At 46.1% G+C, this 19162-nt stretch overlaps 1 protein-coding gene across 1 annotated transcript; it reads right to left on the bottom strand.

Annotated features, from left to right (window-relative positions):
• Window positions 1-4393: 4393 nt before the first annotated feature.
• On the bottom strand, window positions 4394-17134 carry PSMA3 (proteasome 20S subunit alpha 3). The gene is made up of 11 exons (XM_084270588.1): window positions 17033-17134; window positions 15952-16034; window positions 14878-15001; window positions 13718-13819; window positions 12370-12443; window positions 11746-11818; window positions 10771-10836; window positions 7697-7743; window positions 5312-5379; window positions 5103-5167; window positions 4394-4578 (listed from the first exon to the last, which is right to left on the bottom strand). The coding sequence occupies exons 1-11, from the start codon at window positions 17051-17053 to the stop codon at window positions 4534-4536; spliced, it is 768 nt and encodes a 255-aa protein (XP_084126714.1). The 5' UTR covers window positions 17054-17134; the 3' UTR covers window positions 4394-4533.
• Between the last annotated feature and the right edge of the window lie 2028 nt (window positions 17135-19162).

Raw genomic sequence — 19162 nt, 5'->3', positions numbered from 1 at the left:
TGGTTACACAGCCTTTCTTCTACAGCTTCTGCTTGTCTAAATTACGTCCTTCACTTAAGGCTAACTTACTTCTCAGCCCCAACTAACAAGACTAGTGTTAGTCAGTGCTTTGTTTTGGTTTTTTTTAATTAATGCCCTCAATCTTTTGAATTGGATGGTTTTTAGCTAGAAGTAGCTGCTCTTACTGAGAATCTACAGTCTGACCAGTGATTAAATTATTTTTTTTTCCTGTTTAGCCACCTTTTTCAAAAGATACTTTTTGGGTCTGTTGTTTGGAGGGTATTATTACAGGTAGATAATTTCCAGGTGGCCAGGGAGTTAGCTGACTCTTTAACACTGTGTAATGCACATGTATCCTGTGAATTAATTGCAAGACTGTGCTGTTTCCAAGAGGTTTCTACCTTCAAGAGTAAGCTTTCTCCTGCAGTTCTGGGTAGTCTGTCATCCCATTAGTACAGCTGTAAACAGAACCACTGAAATGAGCTGTGTTGTGATGGCCAAAACTCTGAAAGAACAAATTGCATGTTTTTTTTGAGAATTTAATTATTCTGGATCAATGAAAGATCTTTTTGTTAATGTGGGAGTGATCTCTTCCTTGCAAGCAGCACAACAGGATGAACTGGTATGACCATTGAAACAAGCTTTTAGCCAGTGGTAAACCAACTGACAGGAAACACATTATGCTACACTTTGCCTCCTAAAACAGTATTTCAGATTTTTTTTCCTGTTGCTGGTGTCTATAGGAAAGTATTTGGTGGGGAGGTGTCTCTCAAGTGGTATGTCTGAGACTTGGGGAAACAACTAGAATTAGAGCTGAAACTGAGCTTTCTGGAAGCATTCTGCTAAAGCCATCTAGCATTTCCTTTGCTGTTCCTGACACCTGATGTAGTGTAATATAAAAAGTCTCTGTCCTTCCCTGCAATAATGAAATTGGCAGGCTTCCTGCTTTTCTAAAAGTCCTGCAAACAAGGTAAAACTTAACTTTAGAAAACTTAGGCATCACTTGGGTGGGTTATGGGGTTTTATGTTTGTTTGGAATGTATCAGCTTCCGGGGGAATTTACTGTAACTGAACCTACTATTAATCTGTTGCAGCTGCATCTTAACAAATGTGTTTTGGATATGCAGACAACATGCATATCAAATGGTATCTAACTCTATGCAGCACTAAACCACCTAAAATGGTATTTTCAGTGTGAAGTTCTTATGCCATCCTTAGGGGGAACTTCAGGGGTGTCAGCTTTTCCTGTATCTGATTCTATGCTCATGTTTGGGCTATAAGCTGTGTGATGCTGCTGGCAGCTTTATGCTAGTTGTCCATTTTTGGTTGGCACAGCAACTTGTGAGAGGCAGTTTTAAACAACTGTGTGAGAGTCCTTTAATAGCCGTGTACTAAAGATGAAAGCACTGCATGGTGGCTGCTTGGCTGATGGAATTAGGATGTTGGTTTTGAGCTCTATTGTGTGCACCATGTTCTCAAATACTACATTGTATTTATCACATCTACCACCCCATTAGACAGAATAGGTAGGAGGCTCTGCTGTGATGGAAAGTTACAAGCTGTTGGTGTCTCAGAGTAGCTCTGGCTTCTTAAGTAAAAGCGAGTTCCTTGGTACATGTAACTTGAAAACCTGGTGGGTGGAGGAAAAGCCAGTCCTTGTCTTAGAGGCACATGAAACTGAAAGAGGAAAATGAGGGGGAGAGAACAGTCTCCGTATTGTATTTTTGGTGCTGTTACAGTCATGTAATTGTCATGACAACTAATTCTATTTTTCTCTTCAGGATCTTGAAACTGCACCAAATTTTAAGGTCACAGTATCTTCCAGCTGTGACAAAGGCTTAAGCTACATTGTTGAATTTGTGGGTTTGTGTTCCTGTCTACGGTTAGTTTTATCTTAAAGGAAGAGACTGCACAACAGTGTATGTAGTTATTCCAGATCTCTCCCCTTCAGGGTGACTGGGAATGCATAAGCAGAAAGCATCAACCAGTGTGGTGTGTCTGTGGACAGTCATGCTTTTAGGACATGGGGCTTTTAACCTCAGGCCATCAAGCTATTTGTGGTGATGAGAAGGAAGTAACAAATGATCTGATGCTTGGCATGCTTCAGATCTGCACAAGACATGTTTCCTTTCTGAGAGTCAGCACCAAATACAGATTAGTAGTATTTTTTGTGGAGATACCCTTATGGATATCTGCCATATGGGAAACTTTACACATGGGTTGCTTCTGTAAGCTTCTAACAGCTTAATCTTACTATCATTTCATCAGCAGTACTAGTCGGTTGTAATGAAGGCATTATCCAAACCAGTAATTTTTATGGCTGTGTAAAGGTAGCACAGACAATGAAAACTGATTATCCTGCTGCAATAGCCTAAAACTGATCTTTGAACTCTGCAAGTCCAGTGGCACACTGGAAAACCTGTCCTGGTGCAGTCGTGGCAGTTTATGAAAGTAAACAGATACTGGAGCCTTATTTTTTAACTTGTTGCCTGCAGCTCACTATGGTCCCCTTAATTCTCCTGAACAAAGAAAGCTTCTGTATGTAGACTTGCTGACTAAATTATAACAGGGAATGTGACATATCCAGTCCTATTAAATATCACAGCAGTGATTCATCAGGTGCTGAGTAACAGTCAGTAGATGTATGAGACTTGAGGGGAGAGGAAGCATCGTACTGTACGGCCTACTCTCGTCACTGTTGCATCTAAAATACTCTTTGGAGGGATGACATCTAAGCTAAGAGATGAGTTGGTATGTAGTCTTATTTTCTGGTGTTAAGACCTAAAGCACAGGCTTTAATAAACAATGTGTGTTGTAAAAAGAAAAAAAAAATCCAGAAATAAATGCAAACAACAACTCTTCAGAGTTTCAGCATGGCAAGAACCACAGTTTTACATTCCAAGTGGGTATTTGACTTTCTGCTCTACTACATATTCCCATAAATGGCCAGAGTCCAGACTAAGTGGGTTACTTGTGGAGCCTGAAGCAAGAAGTGCTGCTTACTATGGGCTAACTATGCTTCTCTGACTTCTTCAGAACTAAAACTTCCCCCTGCTCAACTTCTGCTGTTTGACACAGTACTAATTCTCAATAGCAACATTCCTCAAAGTTGGCATTTATTCTACCAGGTGTGGACTAAGTTAGTGAAACAGGATGATGGCTACTAACTTCAAATTAGTTTTTCCAGGTTTTTTTCTCTATTCTTTTCCTGAATAAATGCACAATGCTTTTTCCCTGCTGTTTTCTAGAGCTCCAGTTGTGCCCTCTTTCCCCAGCTGCAGTCAATGGAAACAATACGTATTTTTTCTTTACCATAGATAGAGATCAATTCTCATAAACAGGTTCAACCTATATTCTGGTAACTTATTTAATTTGAAAAATCTGACAATACAAGTCACCTTGGCATTGTTTAACTCAACACTGGCAAGACAGGCATGACAGCTGTGCAGCACTGTGTTCTGCTATCCACTGCAAAATGTACACACTCTTAAGTTGCTTCTCATTGGACTTCACTACACACTTTTGCACAACAAGGAGCAAATCAGAGCATGGTTCTTCAAAGGAGCTTTTTAACTGGCTAAAGAGAACATGGCAACTTGGAAATTCTGAGTAAGCAAGTAGGTGGCTCTGTTCATACCTGTCTCTTCAGATTTGGCAACATTTTCCTTCTGCTTTATCGTGTAAATACACGACTGATCTTGCTCTTCTCATTTAAGCCTGAAGCCTGACTTGTATAACTCTTGTTACAGTTCCTGTCCCTGAAAGGATGGGATTGCTGTGTGTAGCCACACACACATGCAAATGCCTTTTAATTCCATTTAGCAGCTTGTCATCAGTATCTGGGGTATCAAATAAAGACATGGTGAAGAGAATGGGGTAGTTCTGCTGTCATGTACAGTGTGTAAAAAGGATCAGCCTTCAGCTAACAGAGTGCTCATGAGTGTTTCCTGACTGGCACTTGCTAATGACTCAGGCAGCTGAATCAGCAGTAAGGTGTAAGTAAATTCAGCCTGGAGAAATGCACTGCAGCAGCCAAAGGCTGACCTGGTGTAACAGCAGTACTGCTGCTTTAGAAGGAGGAGTGGAGGATAGGTGGCTGTCACAGCACCACAAGCCTTGGCTTGGGGCAGACCTGACTAGAGTTCTAGCCCCTGCTGAAAGCTACATCCAGCCAGAGGCAAGAGCCTGGGTAGCTTGACTCCAGCTGAGGCTTAAGCCTGAGACAGTCACTAAGTACCAAAACAGACCCCTCTATTGACTTTCCCTTGTCACAAAAAGGAAGTACAACCCTTATCTTACAATCCCATATTTCCTTCTTCATCTCTGGTGTGATACACAGTACTGCTGCTGCTTGATGCTGCTGGCCTACACTCTTTTAAAAGAAAAGCTAACAGACAGTAAAATGGAAAATTTATTAGTGCAAGTTGGTCACTCGCTTTTTTCCCAACAAGTACAGAATAGCACCCCATGCTTAATACATTATAAACAAACCTGCTCTAAGAAAAGTTGAACTTGTTTTGAAGTAACAATGTGTTACATATTGTCATCATCTGATTCATCTTCCTCTTTCAAAGATTCCTATTTAAAAAAAAAAGTTTAATTAAAGAAGAGGTTAACAGTTGTTTCATAGGTCAGCCTACAAATCAGCAAAACACGTTTTGCTGCAGCTTTACAGTCCTCTCAATCTATCCAAACCCATACTCAGCAGGCTAGCTCACATCGTTAGGAGGCAATACTGACACCATCATTACTTTTGAGAACAAAAGCAGAGCTGTTAACCAGCTGGAGAAATACAGTGTTTTATCTTTAGAACTGTTCTAGGCAACATGACTTCCTACCTCTCCCACAGCACTGGAAGAGTTAATACATTCCTTTGAGGAGAAACATGCCACCTGTGCAATCCTGGTTTCAGAAGGAATTCAGCAGTGTAAGAACTATTCCCAGATTTACACTATAAACTTCACTATTCTCCCTTCAAAGCAACACTGATGTGTGTCAGAACTACCCTTCTCCAGTGGAAGCAGCCTGACCTTCAGTTAGTTCCTGCTGCTCTAGGCTTCTGTCAGGGGAAGCACAGACACAACACCAAAACCCAACCTTACCTTGGCGTATTTTTCTGCTTCTTCACGGATGTCTTTGGGAACAATTTCATGTTTTCCATTGGTTACTGCCAACAAAAAGAGTACATCTTAAGTAGAAGCCACACAAAGACCTTGCCTTAAGAACAAAGTTTAAAAGCAGTGTTTTTACTTTAGTTACAGAAATATACATATTTTCTATAACATTTATAGAAATCACAGAAATGCATTACTTTCTCCAACCCAGCTGAGTTCCAGTTCAAAGGCTTTATCCTTTACTTCATCATGAACTATGTAGATTCTGGAAGAACAGAGAAAGTACAGATTAGAACAGACTGATCAACAGGCTAAATATACTTTCTTCCTTTCACAGATCTCTTCTGTTGAAGTACTCTCATGGTTAAGAGCAGCTCTCCCCGTGCTTTCTCCCCTGCCCACACACACACAGAGGGAGCCATCAGAGAATTTTCCAGGCTTGCTTCCTAGTATAACAATATATGAAATTATTGCAGTCAAGATGCTCAAGTCACCCTAATTGGAACAAACATTAGGATTCAAATACTGTAGAACCAGAACTACATCATCATTGCCTGCTTCTGCTGGTTAGGAGTGTCCTATTACTTCTAGCTCACACTAGGGCTAAATCCCAACACTAGTATGTTGTGTCTCAGTAGAAGCCTGTACACAGATCTCTCTGTACACTGCCAGGCTTATAGCAAACACCATGGCAATCAGAATTTAAACTACAAGTGGTGTTACAGCATACACAGCACTGACCAGACCAGTAAACTCACTCCTTAGTCCATGGGATAAAAACATCACACTGTAACAGCAATGCAGATTTGACTGCATCGTGGCATTCAGTCCTCAGTGCCAGGACATGTAAACAAACTGCAACAACCCTGAGTTGAGCCACACACTCAAAGCAATAGTAGAACTTAGAGTAACCTGTGGCCTCACTTGTTGAGAAAGTTGTGTTCCTTAGTTGTGATCTTGTTTTTCTCTTTTTTGTCCCCTGAAAGCATTAGTGACTCAAAAGCTGAAAAATACCAGCTATTTCTAGCCAACACAGAAAGCTCAGAGAGAGTGGAGGGAGGAAGGATACCTTCAGCACCACACTAAGTACTTCCAATTAAAGTTTGATTAAACTTGAAATTAAAGTATTGTGAAAAAAGTGAACAGAAGTTAACAAAGTTAACGTTGGTGCCCAGGGAAATCTCACTGTAAGCCTGTGTTCTCTCACACCCTTTGTCACTTAGAATGGACTCAATGACCATCACCTAAGGTGATCTATAGGCCTTTCTTACGCCTGTAACTGGTTACAAGCCTTCTGCACACTGCAGCCTTACAAGCTCTTGAACAAATCATTACTCTAGCCAGTATTTTGGGGTTAAAAAAATTATTATAATCTTTTCTACCTTGCCAAATGCTACTAAGGAGCTAAATTTGAGCTGAAGCACAGAACTGTGTCTAGAGCTGCTGTTAATGAGCTGAAGAAGGATTAAAGAACAGAAATAGTTTCTTTATTTGAAAACCCATGCCTTATTTCTGCTATTTTAGAGCTGCTTTGAGGTGCTTGCTAGGTTTTAAGACCAGAGATCACACAAATTCTTTCCTCTAGCTGCTGCCTGACAGCCTCAGGCGCAGCCTCTGAAATAAGCTCACATGCTGCACCACCAATGACAGAAGCACAGCTAATACTTCTTTATAACCTTCTAACCAGTAGCTGTGAAGTGCTGGAGACCACAGTTTTGCAGCTGCCAATTATTACATTTGCAGTAAGCACAGAACATGTCCCTAAAATATTCAAATGAGGCGCTGCAGATACCTGACAGAGAATTATAGTTGATACTAACTCAGAAAGTGTTTTAAGATGATTTACTACTAGCTGATTCATACTTTACCTAGCAGAAAGCCATCTCTCTTCCTGGGACCTTTACTCCCCATACTAGTATGTGACTTACAGGTTGGTATCTTTTTCTCTGTTAAGTACACTATGCTCACACAGTTTGTGGGAGTGTTGGTGACTACAGGTGATTGGATTGCTGATTTGGTGTCCTAAATTGCATCAATAAATAGAAAATCAAACATTCCCAGTCTTTCCATGCAGATCTTTAAACAAGGAGTTACACTTCACTTCTTTCCTAAGAACTTGAGTCTTTGACCTTGCTTTCCTATTGGCCTGAAGAAGACCTGAGCTCCATTTCTGGGCTGCTACTTCATGTCTGGGGCAGCAGTTCATTGTTCAGTCTGCGTAAGGAAGTATACAGCTCTTACTCAGAATCAGGACACCAAGGAGTTTCTGCCATCTGTCACCTGGTTTATGAATTTCAAAACCAGTCCTTATATTCAGACAGTTTAACTTTTAATCTGCTGCTACTAGAAGCTGCACTTACAGAGAAGATTTTTCAAATCCTTCATCCTTTTCACATCCTCAGTACCAAGTAGCATATCCTTTCTCACAAGAAGAGGGAAAAATACACAGGAGTCAGCTGAGCACTCATCTAGTGGAAATGAAACCTGGTACCCTCTTTAAAAAGAACAGCTTCAGTGTGAAACCATAGCCAGCTCACCAGCACAGACTTTTGTCCAGTTGGAAAAACAGGTTGGGGACTTACATTTTTGCAACCTCTTTAACAACATCACGGCAGGTCATCTCCTTCATCTGCAGGCAAAAAAAAAAAGCAACCAAAGAAAACATATCTTAGAGGATCGTGTTTTCCATTTCCCAAGGCCAGAATGTGAATGGCTGTGCACATGCCTAACAAGCTCACACTTTGGTGGTGATAAAAGTGACAAAAAGTTAAAATCTATTCACTACCATCTGTCTTTTGGCCCACTACATGCCAGTCCTCCTTCCAGTGAAGAATTTTACAGCTGAAAGATTCTCAGAAAACACTGCTGGGTGGAAACCTCCCCAGGTGAGCAGCTGAGCAGGTAAACCTTAGCTTCCTAAAAGCTTGACTTGTCCTTAGGTGCTTTACAATCAACTGGCATAAAGTAACCTCATGTACAACAGGAGGGAGGCATCGTATCTTCATATATATTTGTATTCTTTCTAGGTAGTGTAGTAATACTTTTACCAACATTTTACACGAGCAATTCTGACTTTTAAGTAATGCCCAAAGAGGAGAACATTGTTCCAGTGTAACCAACTGCATGTCTGAGCCAAGTATCAGCATCTCATTTACATTTTCTCACTGTTCTGTCAGAGTCTTCCAACAGTTTCGCAGTTGATCAAAACAAAGTCGTGTGCCAATTTCCATGGCATCATTAACTTACCTTTTGTAGGTCAAGTCTTTTGCCAGTCAGCTCTTCTGGCTACAAAGTAGCAATATACTCTTATTTCCTTAATTCAGGGTTGAAACAAGATTAGCCTTGTTTCCTTTCTCAAGGTCTTGTCTGCACAGACCAGACAGACATCAGCCTGTGATATTGCACTCACAAAAATGCACCTGACATTAGTCACTGGAACCAACGGGCCACCAGTCACAAAATACACTCCAGTGTGTTACTGGTTTTACTGACACTTTGCTCAGCAGAGATTAATTTTCAAGTTCAAAAGAAGTTATCGCTTCTTCCCCCCCGCCCCATTACTTAGGCTGAGCTCAGAATGTAAACCATTAATTACATTTCCTTTACCACCCTGTCAGTGTTTTCAAAGCCATAGTAGAGAAGCTGGTTTGAGGTACTGGTGAAGGAGTTCAGGTGACAACAGAGCGAGTGTCAGGGCACTTTGTGGGGCGAAGCGCCCACCCACGCAAGCAGCGGGCCACAGGGGAAATGCCCACACCTGGTCAGATACAATCCACACTGTTTTCTGCCTGCACCCTCAGCTACCAACAAGGGCTTCAGGTACCATGCCCCCTCCCAGACACAGCTATCAGCTCTGCAGGGTGGGTTTGAAGTTTAGGCTACCTGCTTGCCACTTCACTTTCCACCCATAGCCATCTCTTCCATAGGAACAAATCTTGGCTGACAGCTGCTGTAGGCGGTGGTATCACCCCACAGAAGCTTCTGCACTTCTGTCTTTTCCCATTCCAGTTTTGACACATTCATCTCATCAAAATTAATTCTGACCTGGAAACCTGCCTATGGTTAACAAAAAGCATTGGCATGCAAGACTGGCTTGCTTCCCACTGCTGTGACAAGATCATACGTGTTACTGAAGACATTATGCAAAGAAGCTGGTAAATAAATAAATGCAGTGAGGCCATACAGCACGTGACCATTCCCTGTACTACATTTTACTGGCTCTACTGTCAGGTTCAACCAGTAAACATACCCTTTCACTGGGCAAAAATCAGTCAGGGAAACCACTTTATTTTTTTTACCCAACATGTAATTATTGTTCTGCCAATCTGCACACATGGAAATTGAAATGATGATTTCTCAGACACCAAGATTCCTGTACCAAAATTAGATGAACTTGTAGGCTTCCTACTTCTGATTTGATATTCAAGTGTCTGACCAGATTCAAAACTGAATGAAGCAAGTTTAGGAATGTTCTTCCCCTGTGAGTTTTCAGTTACGGTGCTGCAGCACCATGAACAGACCATTCTTAAAACCCTGACAAGCCTGTGAACTCTGAACCTTCCTGTGATGTATTTCTGCAAACTGAAACTGAAACCATGAAGCATCAAGTAAGAATTACACAAAAACCAGACCAGGAATAGCATTTTGTGCCACGTTAACTGTCTCCAATTCCAGGGGTGTCAGGTATTAACACACAGGAGGAGGACAGAAGGCTTTAGAGCTAGGTTAGAATCCTGAAATCGGCTTAAGGCACACAGTACATTTCAGCAGGCTTCCCTCCACGGGCTCTTGTGCAGAGCCAGCTGTTGGCAGGCTCCTTCAGAAGGCTACAAAAGAACTCTGTGTGCGCAGGAGGAACTTCCTTTCCTTAAGTTCCTTCAGCATTTCCTGCTTGCACAATGCTGTGGACAGAGCCGGCTCCTCCCGTGGCAGCCCTGCCGTGTGCCTATACTGTTCCTAGTGGTCAGAGCACCACAGTCCTGTTCACCACACAGGTGAGGGTGTTTTGAGCACTCTGTTACAGTCAGCAACAAGCAGCTGACAGAGCTTTTGAAAACACATTAAAACAAATTAAAACAAATGCACTTGCCAGCTGGGAAACACTGTCTTACCTGGCAAGGATTTATTTTTCTCTCCATTACATTTTCAGAGTCATAATATTCCAGTAGCCATTCAGCGTTCTGCAGTTCCACTCATTGTCCTTAACAAGACCAGCTCTTTTTCAGCTTTTTAAACAAAAGGATCATCTAAAACCTTTGGGAAAAAATAGATATACCACCCTGTACAGCGCTGCCCTAAGGTTTTCATTCAGAACAAAACTCCTCAGTTACACTTCTATTTTCCCCTCAATTCCTTTGCCAACTGGCATCCATGGGAGTGTGTGTTTACACTGCCCATTTTAAAACATGCACTCCCTACAGACTGCCCAGGGGCAGGACTTGAGAAATGCTCTAATGCTGCTATTATAGAGGCTAAACCATCTCCTACAGCATCCAAGGAAATGTTCCATCTGTTTCTTTTGTATTGTATGTATTTTAGGTAATGTAATTGTCTTGTATATATTATAGGTAACATAACTGTATTGTATATATTTTAGGTAACATAATAAGCTAGGAATATTGTCTTGAAACAGCAAGAGAGAACTGTAGCATCATACCTGAAGTTTTTCTATCTCTGTCTTTGCAGCCTGCCTGGCTTTACCAATGGCACAGCCCCAGTAACCCTAAAATAAAAAATAAATTAATAAATATGAAAATTTAATTCAATAAAGCCTTCTGCAAGTTCTTACTGCCACTTGGCACATGACAACCCCCACCCTACTTGCGTAGCATAAACTTCAGTATTGGTTCTCTCTCAGAGCACGTTCCCAAATTGTTGGATAGAGCCCAAGTACTAGATTAAGCACTACCACTGCTGACAGAAAACAGAAGAGCTCAGTAGTTCCTGGACAGAAACATACCTGCTCAATTTGTTCCAACAGATTTTATTGCTGTTTTAGTAAATGGAAGAGCAAGCCAGAATTAGAGAAGTTCTATGAGATCAAAGGAAACGAACCAAACCCACCTGCCATGAAAATATATCAGAGCATAAGCACATAGAAATTAAGCACTTTTAGTTCCCTCAACAGCTACAGTACTGGATAAATCAGAAGGAAATTTAAATAATCTGAACAGCAGGAGTGAGTAACATTCTGAGCACAAGATGCAGCTGAAGAGGCATCCCTAACAGCTATTAACAAGGCATCCCTTCTGATGCCGTCAGCAGCCAGTGTCAGGTAACAGCCCTCTCTCACCTGAATTACTCAGTGAGCAGGGCACCAGTACAATACTTGCCCCCTCTGGGCAGCACAGGGAACTTTTCATTGCCAGATGGAACGAGCTCCCAGATATCTGAGACAAGCCTAAAAGCTCTTCTCAGAGACTGCACTTCTAAGAAATACACCCCACGTGTTGAACGAGGACACGTGAACGAGTGAAAGCCAGCTCTGTCCATTTAAAGCAGTTCTTTCCCCAGGCAGAGAGAGGGGAAAAAAATAAATCACAGCTCTTTTGGAACAGCAGTCTCTGTTTTCCTAACTAGGAACTCCTATTAGAAGAACTTGTGCCAACATGGAAATGTTTTTGAGACTCACGTATGAAACTCCTGATGGATCAATCATGTATAGTTGTGCACCATCATCCTCATCATAGGACCCCAACATGAAACTGGAGGGGAAATGAGAAATTAGAATTATTTCTTCTACCAGCCCACACAGAATCACAGAGACTACACACCAGCTCAGGTGTCCTACAAAATTCCTACTGCCCAGCTACGCTCAATGAAGTGATTTGTCTGGACAGTCCAGTGTTATCACAACACCTGTGAGCTGCCAGAAACATTTTACTTCCCTGTAGTGACAGCAGATCTCAGTTTATTAGTCCTTCTGTACTAGAATTTTAAGGTAGTTGTAACCTTGTACAATCCTGTACAAGCAGGATGATTGCAGAGGCAAGTTCTGCTTTTGTTGCCATCACAGATTTAACAGCATCAGCCCTTCAGCTTTAATAGTCAGGGACAAACCAGCGTGTGTGCACAGCCTGACATGCTGCTACACTAATCTGAGCTCTTGCACACCCACAAAGGGGAAGGCAACCTGTTTATGAGAAGAATTGTAGGTTACTAATTCCAAGTTTAAAAAGACTTCTGACAACCTAAATAGTTCCAGCTACTGAGAAACAAAAGGTCCTTACAAATAATCCATGTTTGAAAGGCTTACCTGCAACCAAAAGGTCTGACAGCACTGTATAGTGTGTAGGCATGCACATACATAGCTACTCGGTCTGCAAGATGCTAAGGGGGGGGAAAAACAAACACCAGAACTTTATTTACAGAAATAAATAAATATCAAGTAATAAAATTAAATTCTCCACAGAGTCATTTAGGCTGGAAAAGACCTTTACAATCATCAAGGCCACCACTAAACCCTGTCTGCAGGCACCACATGTACACATCTGTTAAATCCCTCCACCACCACCCCAGGCAGCCTGTTCCAGTGCCTGGCAACCCTCTTGGTGAAGAAATTTCCCTAGCATCCAATCTTAATCTCCCCTGGTACCACTTGTGGCTGTTTCCTCTCTTCTGGGACCAACACCCACCTCACTGTAGCCTCCTTTCTAGGAGCTGGAGAGAGCAGTAAGATCTCCCCTGAGCCTCCTCTTCCCCAGGCTAAACAATCCCAGCTCTTTCAGCTGCTCCTCATCAGACTTGTGCTCCAAACCCTTCACCATCTCTGCTGCCCTTCTCTGGACACAATTCCACACCACAGAGTCCTTGTAGTGAGGTGCCCAAAACTGAACATGGTACCAGTGCTGAGTACAGAGGCATCATCACTGCCCTGGCCAGACCATCCCTGTCACAAGCCAGGATGCTGCTCTCCTCCTTGGCCACCTGGGCACACTGCTGGCTCACATTCAGCCAGCTGTCACCCAACACCCCCAGGTCCTTTTCCAGCTTTCCAGGCACTCTTCCCCAAGCTTGTAGCATTGCCTGGGGTTGTTGTGACCCAAGCACACAACCCAGCACTGAGCCTTGCTGAACCTCATACAGTTGGCCTTGACCCACCATCAATCCAGCCTCTCCAGATCCCTCTGCAGACCCACCCTACCCTCCAGCAGATCAGCACCTCCGCTCAACTTGGTGTCATCTGAAAACTTACAGAGGGTGCACTGGATCCCCTTGTCCAGTGGGACACTGATAAAGATACTGAACAGAACTGGTCCCAGTACTGAGCCCTGGGGAACACCACTTGTGACTGGCCACCAACTTTAACTCTGCTCACCACAACTGTTTGGGCCTGACCATCCAGCCAGTTTCTACCCAGCAAAGCTTACACCCATCCAAGCCACGAGCAGCCAGTTGCTCCAGGAGAATGTCGAGGCAAACAGTGACAAGGGCTTTACTAAAGTCTAGGTAAACAACATCCACAGCCTTTCCCTTGCCCACCACACAGGTCACCCTGTCACAGAAAGAGATCAGGTTGCTCAAGCAGGACCTGCCTTTCATGAACACCTTCTGTCTGGGCCTGGTACCCTGACTATCCTGTCAAGACTAAGAAGACTCCTTACCTTCAGTGGAATATCGTAGCCATAGTTCGATCTAAAATTAGATGCCTCTTCTCTAGCTATGTCTGCCAAAGAACGAGCGTCTGCCAGGAGTCCCGCCACTGCCTGAAATGACAGTTGTCATCAGCTAGGGAAACACACACTGGAAAAGCTTATTAATGAAATTAATGACTAATTGTAAGACTTAGATGTGACCTTTAATCAATTCTATGTACAACCGCAAGTGAGTTCAGTGAAGCTGTTCAGAGTCACAGAACATTTGGGGATGGAAGGGACCTCGAAGGATGATCTAGTCCAACCCCCCTGCCAGAGCAGGATCACCCAGACTAAATCCCACAGGACAGTGTCCAGGCAGGTTTGAATGTCTCCAGAGGAGACTCCAGAACCGCTCTGGGCAGCCTGTCCCAGGGCTCCATCACCCTCACAGTGAAAAAGCTTTTTCTGATGTTCACACACTATCAAGCTGAACACATCAACATGACCATATATTAGGACAGCACAGAATTTTTCTCTAGAACAAGTCAATAACCCAAATTATCTTCATGTTAAAGAGCATTTTAGGATTTGCCATCACTATGCTAACCCACACGATGCTTCGTATTATAAACATTCATATTACATAGAAGTATTATTATAATACTCCCAAAAAGACAGCCACAGAAATACACTGCTTTACCCCTGTTTTGTGTGACTACTGGGATCAGAAGCAAATCCAAGTCCCTGCCTGACACTGATGATGTCACCAGCAGATAGTGTCAGGCACTTCTGTCACAGAGTAACAACTACTTGGCATCACCCTGACATCACTATTAGGGATTAGCCAGTAATCCACCTGCCAGTCTCTATGGAATTCAGATGACACCCTTGAGAAGGAAATCTTGCAGGAGTTGGGACTCGGTGATCCCTGTCAGTTCCTTCCAGCTTGAGATGTTCTGACTAAATTTTAAACAATTTAAAACAGTCTCAAAATACAGGCATGTCTTCTATCTTAAATCTGGGCTGAACTCCCATGTGTAGTCAAGAATACAGTATGGAAACCAGTAAAACACATCCACTGGCATCTCCAAGACAAAAACATCGACATGACTTTCTTAATCTAGTCACTGATTCTGGGATCTGTGGATTTCTACTTCAAATGATGAACATCTGAAACAGCCCCTTACCATTCCAACATGCCGGTCGACATTAAAGAGACGTTTATTGGAACCCTCTTCATAAAGCTTGGACAGAACTAGTTTTTCTACTCCAAAGACCACACCATCTTTGCATCTAATCCCAATTGCTGTACTGAAAGACAAGACAAATGTAAGTTTTTCACTCAGAACTGCAGCATAAAATACAGAACAGAGAATTAAAACATGAGAAACGACGACGTAGTTTCCCCAGAGCAGATTTGTTACAGCAAGAGGAAAATACCATCAAAGCTTATTAAGCTCATGTTTGTCTTAAAGAGGGAGGGGGCTGCCTGGAGCCACTCCCCAAATAGTTCCAAACAGACTATACACAGCCTGGAGGAGCTGCACAGCTGCTGCCCCATCACTGAGCTGAGCAAGACCAGCATGAAACCCATGGACTGCTTTACCTCTCCTGTTAGAAAAGTCACTGTTGAGCTGAGACCTGACAACTTGAACCCTCAAGAAGTGCATCACCAGCTGTAAATTACCAACCCTGCTCACTAATCCTTCCCTGGCAGCCCGTGGCTACAGTCAGGCACCTGGGCAATCCAGTCCCTGCCTTGCTCACCCCCCACCACAGCTGGGATCTTTCACGTGCAGCTTTATTTTGTACATACTCAAGGGACAACATAAGAGAAGCTGGTGAAGCTTTAGCAGAACTTGGATGCCCTCAGTTGTTTCAGGAATGTTAAGTTATAAATTGTTGAGGCCCTGAGCACGTCAGTGCTTTGGTGCCTCAATTCACACCCACAAAACCAATGTAGCCTTCAGATACAGCTGCTCAGGTCCCTACTATGTGTAAGCAATGAGTCTGCAATCAGATTTTGCCCCAAAGCATAAAATCCCCTTGGTTTTCTCCACAACATACCCATCCCTAGCACGCAAAAGTGATTATACTACTTTTATACTTAATTGGAAGCATCCTGAAGTGAACCCAGGGACACAGTTCCTCCAAACTCATTTCAGCAATGCAATTTTATCTGCAGCACCATCACACTTGTCCAGTCCAACTGCACTGCTTTAAAGAAGGCAACCAACAGGCCAATGTACCTTGCCTCTTACCTACTATTCTCCACAGCTTTCATAGCATATTCAACTTGAAACACTCTGCCATCTGGAGAAAACGTGGACGCTGACAAGTCGTACTGGAGAAGAAAACACACTGCTCAGAAAAAAACCCACGATCATACCCCAGATTCTTTTAATTTATTTATTTACAAACACAAGGCTGTCACCCACACACCATCAACGTGTGTTAAGGACCAGCAGCAGGCTGGGTCCTGACATAAACCCCATGAGCACCCTGCCCATGACAAGCAATCACTGTAGCCGTGCTGGGTATACCCACGCAGCAAACCCCACAGGTCTGCAATCACCGGGCGTTAGGCAACACTAAAAAACCTCCGGGAACTCGCTGAGGGCCTTTTAAACTCCTTTTATCGGTTTTGAAAGGGAACAAAGCCAACCCCAAAGAGGTACTGAGTGCCTGGAGGGTCTCTGAACGCGCAGGGGCAGCTCGTTCCCTGCGGGCTGGACACCGCCCGAGTGGAGCTGCGGGTCGGGGCCAAAGGCAGGGGAGTGCAGGGGCCCGGGCCCGCACCCCGCGCTCCCATCCCGAAGCGCTCCCTGCTCAGAGGCCACCCTCGGAGGAGGCCGGGCCCAGGTCTGTCAGCCCCCCCCCGCCCCCCAGCCAGCCCCGGGGGGCCTGTGCGAGCCCCCCCGCCGTGCCCCCGAGCGCGGAGCGAAGCGGCCCCGGGGCCGCTCCAGCGGCGACAGGCCCCACCGTGCCGGCTTCACCCACGCACCCCCCGCCCCAGCTCCCACCGACCCCCGGCGGCGGCCCCGCCCCCCGCCCGCTCGGCCTAACGGGCCGCAGTGACTCAGCAGCGGCGCCGCCGCAGCCGGGCGGCCGGACGGAGGGGCCGCCCGCCCGGCCCCCGCCAGCGGCCGCACCGCCCGGGCGGGGCCGAGCGCAGGAGCGGGGCCGGAGGGGGGGTGGAAGGACGCGGGGAGGCCGCTACCGACCCCGGGCCGCCCCCTCGCCCCTCTCCCGCCGGTACGGAGCGGACCCCCGCGCCGGCGCTGGGCCCGGCGGGGCTCCCGCGCTGCTGCCGGGGCCGGCGAGCGGCCGGGCCGCACTCACCCCGGTGCCGATGGAGCTCATGGCGGCGGCGCGCTCAGCACGGCCCAACCGAGCCCCCTCCCGCCCCGGCCTCGCTCACGCTCCCCACCGGCCAACAACGCGTGCTCCCATTGGCCGCCGTGCTGACCAACCAGCACCTGCCGAGAGCGGAGCTCAATCCCCGGCGCTTCGCGGGGCGGGGACGCGCCGCACCGCGCGGCACTGACGTCAGCCCGTCGTGGCGTGAAGGGCACGTGGCGGCGCGCAGTGAGCAGCGCCCGGCTAGCTCAGTCGGTAGAGCATGGGACTCTTAATCCCAGGGTCGTGGGTTCGAGCCCCACGTTGGGCGCATGAGCTTTTTGCGGCACGGTCCCCTTTTGCAGGGTTCCGGGCGGGAAAGTGCCGCCTCAGCCCCGGCCCTGCCGCCACCCTGAGGCACTGGAGCTCCTCCGTGAAGCAAACGGCCCGGCGGCACTGGCGGGAACAGACTCTGAGCTGCTGCCAGAGGGGAACGTTTTGGGGCGGTGAAGGGTCCTGGGGGCGGCTGAGCTGGGCAGCCGCGGCACCCATAACCACAGCCTGGGTGCGAGTCCCCGCCTGGGACGGGGCCATCCCGGTTATCCACGCAAACTGGAAGGCAGAGGCTGGAGAGAGAGCTGGAGGAGCTCCGGGCGCTGAGGCGGGCTGACCAGGAGCCAACCGACCCTCCCTGCAGGGCCCCGCACCCCAGCCCTGCCCCTGTGTGTTCCCAAGCGGGACTCAGCCCGCCTGACACACTCCAGGAACAGCGTCCAGCCCGGAATCGGGAGCTTAAAGAGGAAAAACCTCTTCAAGGTTACTGCAGGGCCTGTGGCTGGCACTGTCCCTCCTGACAGAGCGCATTTGGCTGCGGGGGGCACCCACGGCTCCCTGCTGCCTCAGGCAGGGAGGAACTACAACCTTTAGGCTGAAATTAAAATCCCTTTCTACACGGTAACAGATGTAGGGTGTGATCTCTAAGGGCTTTCCAGGGCTAGGCATTCTGAAAGGCAGGCAACAGCCTTTCCTCAGCCCTTTGATGGTACTAGAATCCCATTTCTGTCCTAAATAGGGCACTGGGCTCCGTGTTTAAACCTGCCAGCGACACAGGAGTTGGGATTTCTGGTCATGAAGCTGAAACAGCAGCTGCTGAAGTTGTTCAGTGATGCAGAAACCCCACAGGAGAAGAGCAGAGTGGGCAGAAGGCAGCTGAGGTGTCAGAACACGCCAGGCTCGGGCAAGGCCTGAGCAGGAGCAGGCAGCAGTCCTGGAAAGGGAAGGGCTGAGAACGTTGTGAACTTCCTCAGCTGCAGCCTGCTGCAGTTCAGGAAAATGACATCACTGCCCCACCACAAACACGGGCTGCGTATGTCCCACCTGCCCTGCGTGGCCTTCCCACCCAGAGCTGCCTACAGGCCTGAGGAATCCCGCCCGGCTCCATGGCACCCAAACTCTTCTTCAAACCTGGGTAGGCTCTGGCTTGGTTCCCACTGAGGAGAGACACAGTCTGGGCCATGGACAGACACATCGTTAATTATTCAAATGAAAACGAGCAGCAGAAGTTGGGTCTGAATGTTCTTTTGCCTAAGGATAGCTCCCTGCCCCTCGCAATGTAATAGCCATATTTAGCAAGCCTGTAATGGCATCACAGAGCAGGAACAAGTTAGGAACAGGGGTGTAGCAGCCCAGTCTCCAAAACCTGCATTTTATCCATTTTGCTCTTTTTAAGCACAACAGCTTCAACCTTACACACTTCCCAAAGAAACCTTCTGATAGCCTCAATCCCTGCCCAAGACAGCTCAATGCTGTGCTCTAAGTATTCCCCTTCCACAGCTCCTCCTTCATCCAGCCCTCTAAGGAGAAGCTGATCTCACCCACGGGTTTCTCTCTAGAAGCAGCTGGATCCTCATGCCTCCTGCCCAGCCCCAGAGGTGTTTTGCCTTGGCAGAAGGGCTATGGCAGGGCAGCACAGCTGAGCAGCGTGCCCCAGAGCAGGGCTGCGCTGGAGGGGATGCTCTTGCTGCCAACAACCCCATAGGTCTTGGTCTGGCTGCAGGAGAGAGAAACAGGGTTTGGTACAGGGGAACAAGTTAGGGTGAAGGTGCCAAACCCTCAGAAAAATAAAGGGGAATG

This window comes from Gallinula chloropus, assembly GCF_964237585.1.
Source record: "Gallinula chloropus genome assembly, chromosome: 14".
NCBI classification, from domain to species: domain Eukaryota; kingdom Metazoa; phylum Chordata; class Aves; order Gruiformes; family Rallidae; genus Gallinula; species Gallinula chloropus.
The sequence above is the reverse complement of the archived record's forward strand: the minus strand, read 5'-3'. Positions and strand labels throughout refer to the sequence as shown.